This window comes from Pleurodeles waltl, chromosome 12 (assembly GCF_031143425.1).
Source record: "Pleurodeles waltl isolate 20211129_DDA chromosome 12, aPleWal1.hap1.20221129, whole genome shotgun sequence".
NCBI lineage: Eukaryota > Metazoa > Chordata > Amphibia > Caudata > Salamandridae > Pleurodeles > Pleurodeles waltl.
Genome location: NC_090451.1, coordinates 66,375,657 through 66,389,891, shown reverse-complemented (window position 1 = coordinate 66,389,891; position 14,235 = coordinate 66,375,657). Strand labels below are relative to the sequence as shown.

At 46.0% G+C, this 14,235-nt stretch overlaps 1 protein-coding gene across 1 annotated transcript in view; it reads left to right on the top strand.

The window, feature by feature from the left end:
• Nucleotides 1-14,235, top strand: part of PIAS4 (protein inhibitor of activated STAT 4) — a 207,083-nt gene that overhangs the window by 79,083 nt on the left and 113,765 nt on the right. Inside the window, 3 exon segments of the mRNA XM_069216339.1 lie at nucleotides 11,195-11,323; nucleotides 11,705-11,777; nucleotides 11,780-11,809. Of these exon segments, the coding sequence (XP_069072440.1) occupies nucleotides 11,195-11,323; nucleotides 11,705-11,777; nucleotides 11,780-11,809 (232 nt within the window).

The window sequence follows — 14,235 nt, the reverse complement described above, 5'->3', positions numbered from 1 at the left end:
GTATTAAGGACATTATTTCAGACTACTTCCACTCCTACAGGCTGATCCACTGCTTTTGGGGAAATAACTGCTTACTAGTCTATGCAGAACATGCGTATCTACAGCGACAGATGCCATCGAACTGAAAATGTCACTTACCCAGTGTACATCTGTTCGTGGCATCAGTCGCAGTAGATTCGCATGTGCCCACCCGCCTCCCCGGGAGCCTGTAGCAGTTTGGAAGTTACCTCCAGTTATTTATATATGTATCATCTCAACCTTAAATAGGTGCATACTTAGTCACTCCATTGCATGGGCACTATTACTACAATTCAACTCCTACCTCACCCTCTGCGGGGAAAAACAATCGAAGATGGAGTCGACGCCCATGCGCAATGGAGACAAAAGGAGGAGTCACTCGGTCCCGTGACTCGAAAGACTTCTTCGAAGAAAAACAACTTGTAACACTCCGGCCCAACACCAGATGGCGAGCTATTGCAGAACATGCGAATCTACTGCGACTGATGCCACGAACAGATGTACACTGGGTAAGTGACATTTTCATTCCCCAGCACAGTGGGAAAGCAGACACTACAATAATTCACTGCACTCTGGAAAAGCCACCCCATAATGCTTTGCAAGCATTCGTTTTCAAAACATTTTTGCCCATAACTCTAGCCTGTGGTCATCGTAAGACAATGGGACCACCACCAAAGCATTTAGCATGATACACTGTCTGTTTAGGTCATCTCTGGCTCCCTACCCTAGGTTAGTGGGAATCTGTAGGAAGTTGGCTCTGTATGTGCTATTTCAAAGTAAGGAATAGCATGCACAGAGTCCAAGGGTTCCCCTTAGAGGTAAGATAGTGGCAAAAAGAGAATACTAATGCTCTATTTTGTGGTAGTGTGGTCGAGCAGTAGGCTTATCAAAGGAGTAGTGTTAAGCATTTGGTGTACATACACACAGGCAATAAATGAGGAACACACACTCAGAGACATATCCAGCCAATAGGTTTTGTTATAGAAAAATATCTTTTCTTAGTCTTTTTTAAGAACCACAGGTTCAAATTCTACATGTAATATCTCATTTGAAAGGTATTGCGGGTAAGTACTTTAGGAACTTTGAATCATTACATTAGCATGTATACTTTTTACATAAAACACAATAAGCTGTTTTAAAAGTGGACACAGTGCAATTTTCACAGTTCCTGGGGGAGGTAAAGTATTGTTAGGTTTCACAGGTAAGTAAGTCACTTACAGGTTTCAGTTCTTGGTCCAAGGTAGCCCACCGTTGGGGGTTCAGAGCAACCCCAAAGTCACCACACCAGCAGCTCAGGGCCGGTCAGGTGCAGAGGTCAAAGAGGTGCCCAAAACACATAGGCTTCAATGGAGAGAAGGGGGTGCCCCGGTTCCAGTCTGCCAGCAGGTAAGTACCCGTGTCCTCGGAGGGCAGACCAGGGGGGTTTTGTAGGGCATTGGGGGGGGGGGGACACAAGTCAGCACAAAAAGTACACCCTCAGCAGCGCGGGGGCGGCCGGGTGCAGTGTGCAAACACGCATCGGGTTTTCAATGGTTTCCTATGAGAGACCAAGGGGTCTCTTCAGCGATGCAGGCAAGGGGGGGCTCCTCGGGGTAGCCACCACCTGGGCAAGGGAGAGGGCCTCCTGGGGGTCACTCCTGCACAGGAGTTCAGTTCCTTCAGGTGCTGGGGGCTGCGGGTGCAGGGTCTTTTCCAGCCTTCCAGGCAGTCGCGGTCAGGGGGAGCCTCGGGATTCCCTCTGCAGGCGTCGCTGTGGGGGCTCAGGGGGGATAACTTTGGTTACTCACAGTCTTGGAGTCGCCGGAGGGTCCTCCCTGAGGTGTTGGTTCTCCACCAGTCGAGTCAGGGTCGCCGGGTGCAGTGTTGCAAGTCTCACGCTTGCGGGGAGTTGCAGGGGTCTTTAAATCTGCTCCTTGAAACAAAGTTGCAGTTCTTTTGGAGCAGTGCCGCTGTCCTCGGGAGTTTCTTGTCTTTCTTGAAGCAGGGCAGTCTTCAGAGGTCGCTGGTCCCTTGGAAAGCGTCGCTGGAGCAGGTTTCTTTGGAAGGCAGGAGACAGGCCGGTAAGTCTGGGGCCAAAGCAGTTGGTGTCTTCTGTTCTTCCTCTGCAGGGGTTTTTCAGCTCAGCAGTCCTCTTCTTGTTAGTTGCAGGAATCTGTTTTCCTAGGTTCAGGGAAGCCCTTAAATACTAAATTTAAGGGCGTGTTTAGGTCTGGGGGGTTAGTAGCCAATGGCTACTAGCCCTGAGGGTGAGTACACCCTCTTTGTGCCTCCTCCCAAGGGGAGGGGGTCACATCCCTAATCCTATTGGGGGAATCCTCCATCTGCAAGATGGAGGATTTCTAAAAGTTAGTCACTTCAGCTCAGGACACCTTAGGGGCTGTCCTGACTGGCCAGTGACTCCTCCTTGTTGATTTCTTTGTTTCCTCCAGCCTTGCCGCCAAAAGTGGGGGCCATGGCCGGAGGGGGTGAGCAACTCCACTAGCTGGAGTGTCCTGCGGTGCTGTGACAAAGGGGTGAGCCTTTGAGGCTAACCGCCAGGTGTTACAGCTCCTGCCTGGGGGAGGTGTTAGCATCTCCACCCAGTGCAGGCTTTGTTACTGGCCTCAGAGTGACAAAGGCACTCTCCCCATGGGGCCAGCAACATGTCTCTAGTGTGGCAGGCTGCTGGAACCAGTCAGCCTACACAGATAGTCAGTTGGGTTTCAGGGGGCACCTCTAAGGTGCCCTCTGGGGTGTATTTTACAATAAAATGTACACTGGCATCAGTGTGCATTTATTGTGCTGAGAAGTTTGATACCAAACTTCCCAGTTTTGAGTGTAGCCATTATGGTGCTGTGGAGTTCGTGTAAAACAGACGCCCAGACCATATACTCTTATGGCTACCCTGCACTTACAATGTCTAAGGTATTGCTTAGACACTGTAGGGGCACAGTGCTCATGCACTGGTGCCCTCACCTATGGTATAGTGCACCCTGCCTTAGGGCTGTAAGGCCTACTAGAGGGGTGACTTATCTATACCTGCATAGGCAGTGAGAGGCTGGCATGGCACCCTGAGGGGAGTGCCATGTCGACTTACTCGTTTTGTTCTCACCAGCACACACAAGCTGGCAAGCAGTGTGTCTGTGCTGAGTGAGGGGTCTCCAGGGTGGCATAAGACATGCTGCAGCCCTTAGAGACCTTCCTTGGCATCAGGGCCCTTGGTACCAGGGGTACCACTTACAAGGGACTTATCTGGATGCCAGGGTGTGCCAATTGTGGAATCAAAAGTACAGGTTAGGGAAAGAACACTGGTGCTGGGGCCTGGTTAGCAGGCCTCAGCACACTTTCAATTCAAAACATAGCATCAGCAAAGGCAAAAAGTCAGGGGGTAACCATGCCAAGGAGGCATTTCCTTACAGGATCCCAAAATAATAACCCCTCCCTCCATTCGGTATATCTCTAACCTCTCTCATGGCTGGAACTTTTGTTTTGCAGGTGAGAGTAGTTTGTGTTTTAAAGGTCTTGTTTATAATATCATTGTAGTAGGCATTTTAACCCTGAAAATGTGTAAGGGCGAAATATATGGTTACGCCTCAGTACTTTCAGTCATTTTATTTTCATTTAGTTATGCTCTCTAGGGGATATGTATATGGTAACACAACCATGTTTCTTACAAATGCTATTTTCATTGTGATTACCTCCTGGGGTTTTTCTAAGTATCACAATCTAATGCCAAACATTTATTTCTGATGTTTTTTTTTTATTTTTATTTTTTATTGGGTTTATGTGATATCTGTATATGTTTTATTAACCTCTCCTTATTGCAGTTACGACCATGGTTCAGGCCAACTTAACATCCTTATTACACTGTGATAATTTGAACACTCTTGTTATGTTTGGATGACCGTTCTAGATTATTTCTCGTTACTCCTCCGTAGCTGTCTTGTTTTGGGAATTGTGTTAGCCAGCCAGCTACTGTGATGGTGGGTTGGTGAACATGGTATTCTATTGGAATTGGCGTGGCAGATTTAAATTGAGATTTAAATTAGGATGCTAAATAGCAACATTTTCATTCTTGGCTGCAGATAGAGGAAGAAGGTAAATGGAAGTGCTTTAGTTATATGCTGAACTGGAATTATGTGGCAGGAAAGACTAAATTATGAAGCAAGGTTGACCAATTTAAGTGGCAAGAAAAGTCCAGTTATGAATTTACATCACCAATAGATCTAACTCAAGCAAATGTGAGACCCATTGGATTGAAAATGTTTGTTTTGTTTCATGTTTGTTTTGGGGTCCATCCACTGCCCATTGTTAACATTGTTTTATTTGTTTGCCTGCACACTTTATTTTTTTGTGCATTTTGTTTGGCCATTACAGGTATGTATTCTACTGGCCCTGGTGCTATTCATGTGCAGGTGCGTGGATGTCTCTGCTGCATAAATTCCTTTTTGAAGTTGGGTCAAACTCCCATGCTTGGCACCTGCCAGGTTACTTCATTTAGTTTAGGAAGTTAGGGTGCAACCACACTAAATACAGGTAAGGGCCAGCGCACTTGGGGTTGAGTGTTGCAGTCTGTCACCTACGTAGAACAGAAACATTGCTGTGCTTCTAAGGGGCTTTGAAGGATTGTGGTGTGAACTATGAATAAACAAAAATATTGGAATTCTTTACAGGGTTCTGCCTTCCACCATGGGGGCACTTCATAATAAGACCCCTTTTCTGGATGATATGTTCCCTGAAATTTGGGAGAAGTTTGGCAGGCTTCCCATTTTGTGACAATTGTTGTGATTCGTATTTGGAGTGAAAAGTTCATCCAGGAATTCCCCCATACTGATGCATAAGATCAGGGGAAGTAATTGTGCTAAGAAGGGAAATAAGATAGAGGGGAATGTTGATGGGCTTATAAAAGTGTCCATACTAAAAGTGGTGGAACAGATGGATGAGAGGGTAGAAAATAAAACTGCATCGGAAGAGGACCATTGTGATAGTTAGGGGTCTCCCATAGCGTATGCTCTTTTGAGAGGTAGCTCATTTCAAAGTAATATATAGTTCGATGGCATCTGTCGCTGTAGATACGCATGTTTTGCAATAGCTCGCCATCTGGTGTTGGGCCGGAGTGTTACAAGTTGTTTTTCTTCGAAGAAGTCTTTCGAGTCACGGGACCGAGTGACTCCTCCTTTTGTGTCCATTGCGCATGGGCGTCGACTCTATCCTCTATTGTTTTTTTTTCCGCCATCGGGTTCGGACGTGTTCCTGTCGCTCCGAGTTTCGGAACGGAAAGATAGCTAAATTCGGAAGATTTTCGTCGGTATTGTTGCGTTCGGGATTGGCGTAGTTAGATTCAACACCGCATCGAAGATCGAAGAGCTCCGGTGCCCTTCGGGGTAGTTTTTCGATCCCCCGTCGGGGTCTGGTCGGCCCGACCGCGTGCTGAAGAACGCAGATGGAACGGACCCCGTTCCGTTTCTGTCCCAAATGCCACAACAAGTACCCCTATACAGACCAACACTTGGTCTGTAACCTGTGCCTGTCACCTGAGCACAGTGAAGACACCTGCGAGGCCTGTCGTGCGTTCCGGTCCCGAAAAACACTCCGAGACCGTCGAGCCAGAAGACTTCAAATGGCGTCCGCGCCGACAGCCCACCGAGAGTTCGAGGAACAAGAAGAGGAAGGTACCTTCTCGATCCACGAATCGGACTCCGAGGAATTCGATGACCCACAAACCGTGAGTAAGACGTCGAAAACAACACATAAGAAGATTGACAAGGCCCAGGGGACGCCACTGCCACCAGGCCATGGCTCGACCCATAAATTCGGTGACCGACCGTCGGCACCGAAAAAGGCCCAAACAGTGCCGAAACAGTCCGACTCCGGTCAAGACACCGGTACGCAGCCTTCTCGGGACCGAGAGTGCTGGAGACAAGCATCGACACCGAGATAGCGGTGTAGACACGGCTCGACGCCGAGACAGCGGCACCGACGAAGATCGACGCCGAGAGGTTTCGGCCCCGAAAAAAAGAAAAGTCAGCTCGGAGCCGAAAAAAGATGCAGACAGGGTTTCGGTGCCAAAACAACCTGCAACCGACCCAGTTTCAGGCTCTTATACAGAGGAGCATTCACTAACCTCCCAAATGCGAAAGCATAGGTTCGAGGAAGAGCTGCAATCTACCGGTGTAGACCATACGCAAAAGCGTATCTTCATACAGGAGGGAACAGGGAAAATAAGCACCCTTCCCCCTATTAGAAGAAAGAGAAGACTGGAGTTCCAAACTGAACAAACACCACAAACAAAGGTGGTGAAAAAGGTTACTCCACCACCCTCTCCTCCACCTGTAATTCACGTCTCACCAGCACAAACTCCATCACATTCCCCAGCTCACACCACCTTGAGACAGGGTGACCAGGATCAGGACGCATGGGACTTATACGACGCCCCAGTGTCAGATAACAGCCCGGAGGCATACCCTACGAAGCCATCTCCACCAGAAGACAGCACTGCGTATTCTCAAGTGGTGGCTAGAGCAGCACAATTTCACAATGTAAGCCTCCACTCAGAACAGGTCGAGGATGACTTTTTATTCAACACCCTCTCCTCCACCCACAGCTCCTACCAAAGCCTGCCTATGCTCCCTGGTATGCTCCGGCACGCAAAAGAGATTTTTAAGGAGCCGGTCAAAAGTAGGGCAATCGCACCAAGAGTGGAAAAAAATTATAAGGTGCCCCCTACAGACCCTGTTTTCATCACTGCACAGCTGCCACCAGATTCCGTCGTTGTAGGAGCAGCTAGGAAAAGGGCCAACTCCCACACATCTGGGGATGCACCACCCCCGGATAAGGAAAGCCGCAAGTTCGATGCAGCTGGAAAGAGTCGCAGCACAGGCTGCAAACCAGTGGCGCATCGCCAACTCTCAAGCACTACTTGCGCGCTATGACAGAGCCCATTGGGATGAGATGCAACACCTCATTGAACATCTACCCAAAGACCTACAAAAAAGGGTAAAGCAAGTGGTTGAGGAAGGTCAAAACATTTCAAACAACCAGATACGCTCCTCCATGGACGCAGCAGACACAGCTGCAAGGACAATTAATACATCCGTGACCATCAGAAGGCATGCATGGCTACGAACGTCTGGGTTTAAACCAGAGATACAGCAGGCAGTTCTCAATATGCCTTTCAATGAAAAAGAACTATTCGGTCCAGAAGTGGAAACGGCTATAGAAAAACTTAAAAAGGACACGGACACTGCTAAAGCAATGGGCGCACTCTACTCCCCGCAGAGCAGAGGAAACTACGGCACCTTCCGCAAGACACCCTTTAGAGGGGGGTTTCGGGGTCAGGCCACACAAGCCTGCACCTCACAGGCAACACCGTCCAGTTACCAGGGACAGTACAGGGGAGGCTTTCGGGGCCAATACAGAGGAGGGCAATTCCCTAGGAATAGGGGAAAATTTCAAAGCCCCAAAACCCCTGCAACTAAGCAGTGACTCACATGTCACTCATCCCCTCCACACAACACCAGTGGGGGGAAGAATAGGTCATTATTACAAAGCATGGCAGGAAATCACTACAGACACTTGGGTTCTAGCAATTATCCAACATGGTTATTGCATAGAATTTCTACAATTCCCTCCAAACATATCACCAAGAGCACAAAATTTATCACAACATCATTCCGAGCTCCTGGAGACAGAAGTTCAAGCACTATTGCAAAAGAATGCAATCGAATTAGTACCAAACACACAAATAAACACAGGAGTTTATTCACTGTACTTCTTAATACCAAAGAAGGACAAGACGCTAAGACCAATCCTAGACCTCAGGATAGTAAACACATACATCAAATCAGACCACTTTCACATGGTCACACTACAAGAAGTGCTACCATTGCTCAAACTACACGACTACATGACAACCTTAGACCTCAAAGACGCGTATTTCCATATACCAATACATCCATCGCACAGGAAATACCTAAGGTTTGTATTCAAAGGAATACATTACCAATTCAAAGTATTGCCTTTCGGTTTAACAACAGCACCAAGAGTCTTTACAAAATGTCTAGCAGTAGTCGCTGCACACTTCAGAAGGCAGCAAATACATGTATTCCCGTATCTAGACGACTGGCTAATCAAGACCCATTCGTTATCAAAGTGCTCACACCACACAAATCAAATCATACAAACCCTCTACAAACTGGGGTTCACCGTCAACTTCGCAAAATCAAACATCCTGCCGTGCAAAGTACAACAGTACCTAGGAGCCATAATAAACACAACAAAAGGAGTAGCCACTCCAAGTCCACAAAGAATTCAAAACTTCAACAACATCATACAACGCATGTATCCAACACAAAAGATACAAGCAAAGATGATATTACAACTCCTAGGCATGATGTCTTCATGCATAGCCATTGTCCCGAACGCAAGACTGCACATGAGGCCCTTACAACAGTGCCTAGCATCACAATGGTCACAAGCACAGGGTCACCTTCTAGATCTGGTGTTAATAGACCGCCAAACTTACCTCTCGCTTCTATGGTGGGACAATATAAATTTAAACAAAGGGCGGCCTTTCCAAGACCCAGTGCCACAATACGTAATAACAGATGCTTCCATGACAGGGTGGGGAGCACACCTCGATCAACACAGCATACAAGGACAATGGAACGTACATCAAACAAAACTGCATATAAATCACCTAGAACTGCTAGCAGTTTTTCAAGCACTAAAGGCTTTCCAACCAATAATAGTTCACAAATACATTCTCGTCAAAACAGACAACATGACAACAATGTATTATCTAAACAAGCAAGGGGGACACACACTCAACGCAGTTGAGCCGGTTGGCACAAAAGATATGGCATTGGGCAATTCACAACCAAATTCGCCTAATAGCACAGTTTATCCCAGGGATTCACAATCAACTCGCAGACAATCTCTCTCGATCACCAACAGGTCCACGAATGGGAAATTCACCCCCAAACTCTGAACACTTACTTCAAGCTCTGGGGAACACCTCAGATAGACTTGTTTGCGACAAAAGAACGCAAAATGCCAAAACTTCGCATCCAGATACCCACACAGGCAGTCCCAGGGCAATGCCCTATGGATGAACTGGTCAGGGATATTTGCCTACGCTTTTCCTCCTCTCCCTCTCCTTCCTTATCTGGTAAACAAACTCAGTCAAAACAAACTCAAACTCATATTAATAGCACCAACTTGGGCAAGGCAACCCTGGTACACAACGCTGCTAGACCTATCAGTAGTACCACACATCAAACTGCCCAACAGACCGGATCTGTTAACTCAACACAACCAACAGATCAGACATCCAGATCCAGCATCGCTGAATCTAGCAATCTGGCTCCTGAAATCCTAGAATTCGGACACTTACAACTTACACAAGAGTGTATGGAAGTCATAAAGCAAGCCAGAAGGCCATCCACCAGGCACTGCTATGCAAGTAAATGGAAGAGGTTTGTTTGCTACTGCCATATTAATCAAATCCAACCATTACACGCAACTCCAAAAGATGTAGTGGGTTACTTGCTTCACTTACAAAAATCTAACCTAGCTTTCTCTTCCATTAAAATACACTTTGCAGCAATATCTGCATACCTGCAGACTACCTATTCAACTTCCCTTTATAGGATACCAGTCATTAAAGCATTCATGGAGGGCCTTAAAAGAATTATTCCACCAAGAACACCACCTGTTCCTTCATGGAACCTAAATGTTGTCCTAACTAGATTTATGGGTCCACCTTTTGAACCCATGCACTCCTGCGAAATACAGTTCCTAACCTGGAAGGTTGCATTCCTCATCGCCATTACTTCCCTAAGAAGAGTAAGCGAGATTCAGGCGTTTACAATACAAGAACCTTTTATACAGCTACACAAGAATAAGGTCGTCCTAAGGACTAATCCTAAATTTTTACCAAAGGTTATTTCACCGTTCCATCTAAATCAAACAGTGGAACTTCCAGTGTTCTTCCCACAGCCAGATTCCGTAGCTGAGAGGGCACTACATACATTAGATGTCAAAAGAGCATTAATGTATTACATTGACAGAACTAAAAAACATCAGAAAGACTAAACAACTATTTATTGCATTCCAAAAACCTCATGCAGGAAACCCAATATCAAAACAAGGTATAGCCAGATGGATAGTTAAATGCATCCAAATCTGCTACCTTAAAGCTAAACGACAGCTGCCCATTACACCAAGGGCACACTCAACCAGAAAGAAAGGTGCTACCATGGCCTTTCTAGGAAACATCCCAATGCAAGAAATATGTAAGGCAGCCACATGGTCTACGCCTCACACATTCACCAAGCACTACTGTGTAGACGTGTTATCCGCACAACAAGCCACAGTAGGGCAAGCCGTATTAAGAACATTGTTTCAGACTACTTCCACTCCTACAGGCTGAGCCACCGCTTTTGGGGAGATAACTGCTTACTAGTCTACGCAAAACATGCGTATCTACAGCGACAGATGCCATCGAACTGAAAATGTCACTTACCCAGTGTACATCTGTTCGTGGCATCAGTCGCTGTAGATTCGCATGTGCCCACCCCGCCTCCCCGGGAGCCTGTAGCAGTTCGGAAGTTACCTTCAACTATTTGTATATATATCATTTCAACCTTATATAGGTACATACTTAGTCACTCCATTGCATGGGCACTATTACTACAATACAACTCCTACCTCACCCTCTGCGGGGAAAAACAATCGAGGATAGAGTCGACGCCCATGCGCAATGGACACAAAAGGAGGAGTCACTCGGTCCCGTGACTCGAAAGACTTCTTCGAAGAAAAACAACTTGTAACACTCCGGCCCAACACCAGATGGCGAGCTATTGCAAAACATGCGAATCTACAGCGACTGATGCCACGAACAGATGTACACTGGGTAAGTGACATTTTCATTCTGGAGCCACATGGTGCAATATGTCAAACAGAAAATCTAAGACCTGCTTTCTGTGGTACATCTTTCATTCTACCCTCCTGTGACTGTTTTTATAATTTAAAATGTAGACCTGTACATGCTTAGCTTTCTTTTTTTTTTCTTCTTTCAGTTGTAATAGGTTTCCATAACGTTTGTCACGGTGTGCTCTATTACTCCTTATTCCCGCATATCATTTTATTTCCCATTGTCTTGAACATTTTTACTAATTCTTCTACTTCCTTTCAGGGCTACTATCCATCCAACAAACCGGGTGTGGAGCCCAAGAAGCCTTGCCGACCTATTAACCTGACAAATCTTATGTATCTATCGTCTGCTACCAACCGCATTACTGTCACCTGGGGAAACTATGGAAAGGTGTGTGTTTCTTGATTTGAGGATATGAAGGATGCATCTGTCTGAACCTGGGGGTTAGGTGGGATCGGGGGGAGGGGGGGGGTAGGGGGGATCGGCGGGGGGGGTAGGGGAGATCGGGGGGGGGGGGGGTTGGCCCTTGCATGGCAAATTGAGTCCGGTTGAATGGCAGCCTTATCTTGGCTTGTCACCCTGATGAATGTGTTTTGCTTGTACCTTGTTTCAACTCCTTCTGTGAAAGTCACTGATCCTGCTCTCCGGTACTGATTTGGGAGCATTTTGCCATATTGATGGTCGTTCCCTTGCTGTGGAGTAGTACAAAATGGTGTGATCATTTAATATTTTGCTATAAACTCTGATTTTTATGATCCTTTTGCACTGCAGTGTTACTCGGTTGGACTGTACTTGGTGCGGCAGCTTACTTCTGCAGAACTCCTCCAAAGGCTAAAAACCATTGGGATAAGCACCCAGAGCTGTGCAAGACACTAGGTAAGCTCAGCCCTTCATTTATTGGACTCTGGTTATTAAGGACCTAATGAAAGCTTTCAGGTATCCCAATGCAATATTGCGTAACTAAAACACAGTAAAGTATTTTAGGCCTGACATTAACAAAGGCCTTTCATTTTTAGCAAATATAGTAAATACAGAAAAAAACACAGTAAAAAAATTAGATGGCGCTGGCTTAAACGCATAAAACACTGAAATTTGCCAGTTACGGTTTGGCCTGGCCAAATGCTGTGCACAGCGCAGAATGGACCATGGTAGGTGAACACAGTACACTATAAAAAAATACATTGCTGAAAAGAACACAGGTAAGTTAGTTATAGTTTACCAGACCCAAAAGCAAAGAAGCTCTGAAATGTACCACCTACAGTGTACAATGCAGCATGTAACTCATACGCACTGCCATTCTCAGTATGTTCGTTTTTTGTTTTTTTCTTCTGTCAACAAAAAAAAAACTGCCTGCAAAGATGAAAACTTTGTTTGGGGGTGTTAATAATATAATTTACACACAGAGGGTTTTTCAGATCGTGAAAAATAAGTAACTTTTAACTGTTATTTTCCGTGGAATTTGTGTGTGTTTTTTCTCTTCAAGAAAACAAAGGTTAAAGTGATGTTATAGTTTGGTGTGAAAATAAGGTAAACGGTAACTCCAGAAAACCTCTGGAATTCACCAGACATAGTCTATTGCTCTACCTGGAACTTGAACTTCTGCCATGTACTGCTTATGACCGTACACTACATCATTAGTGACATGGTAAATTACATAATTGATGACCTCACTGATGGCATCATACGATTATTGTGCAGCACAGTTTGTCCACTCTAAGGGACTCGACACCCACCTCAGATAGACTGCCACTGCAGGGTAGGTGACCAAGATGTTCCAAAAAGTGAAACCACGACATGAAACACAGCTTGTGCGCCATGTCCCCTAAACACTGCATGTAATATTTGTAGGTCACTCTTTCAGCAGGCCTTACAGCCTCAAGGCAGGGTGCATTATATTTGGGACTCACAGTTTTCCATTTTCCTGACTTTATACATATAAATACAGACAGAAAACAGCATGCTTCCTGTCTATTTTTTAAAAGCAGAAAAATACTGAAAATTGTTCTTCTTATGAGTGACTGCATGCTGTCCTTCATGAATTCCAGGCCAAAGATTGAGCAGATACAGTATGGGGAGTGAACAGATCGGATGAGCGTTCCTTAAATAAAGGCAGATGTACTGTTTTAAGAGTCCATTTTTTTAACTTAAAACACAAAATCAATATGGATACATACCATTAAGATGACCGATAAATGTGGATAACTGCAGATGGAACTCTTAAAATAAAATGTTAAAAAAAATTTAAGCCGGAAGTTCTAATTATATTACATGTGTGGAAATATTTGCAAGAGCAGATGTGCCCCTGCAATGTCTTTGTCGATTCTTAGACATAGTAAGTGAACAGGGAAGCCATTTTAAGTACGTGCTGGAAAGTGGTCAGTATGTGTTCCCCAGCTACGTGATGGCTTCACTGAAACTAGGGATGTTTGGTATCAAACATTCCATATTATTAAACCCTCACTGATTCTAGTAATGGATTTATTATCACATGCACACAGAGGACACCTTAGAGGTGCCCCCTGAAAACGTTCCAACTACTGGTGTGCTGACTACTATTTTTAGCCAGCCTGCCACCAACCGACACGTTTCTGACACCCCCCCCACCCAAGGATGGGAGCCTTTTCTCTCAGGAGGTTAGAAACAAAGCCTGCTCTGACAGGGGTGTTGCACACCCCTGCCAACAGGATGACCTGAAAATCTGCATTCAGAGGCTTCAAAGAAGCTCACCACCTTTGGTATGCAGATCTGGCCTTCCTCAGAAGACCCATAAAAAGGCCCATTTGGCACCTGGACAGACAGGAACATTAGCTCTGCAGGAGGTGTTGCATTTGCAGGCTGGACACACCGCTAGGGTGATCAGCCTAAAATAAACACAGCCTTGCCAAATCCACTATATTGTGTCTGGTGGAATTAGGAATTCTGGGACAGGGGTGATGCCCATTCCCCCCCCCCCCCCCCCCCCCCCCCCCAAACATGAAGTGGCCATCTAGAGGGCATAGTGACAACCTAAGGTAAGTAGTCCATTTACTGCTACCCTTCACTCCCCTTAAAGCCCCCTGAATTGAGTATTTAGGGGGCCTCCCAATACCAGATAAACAGATCCTCGCTGGACAGAAAAGGAGTGGACAAAGAAGCCTGCTGACCTGAGAACTATGGAGTACGATTGACATGGCACCCAGCCTGCCAGCCGCACTCTACCCTCGAGGAGCAACTGACCTATTCTGCTGCTGTACTGCCTCCAAGAAACCGGGAGAACCACCAGTGCTTCTCAGATCACCACAAGGAACTCCCTTGGAGCAGAG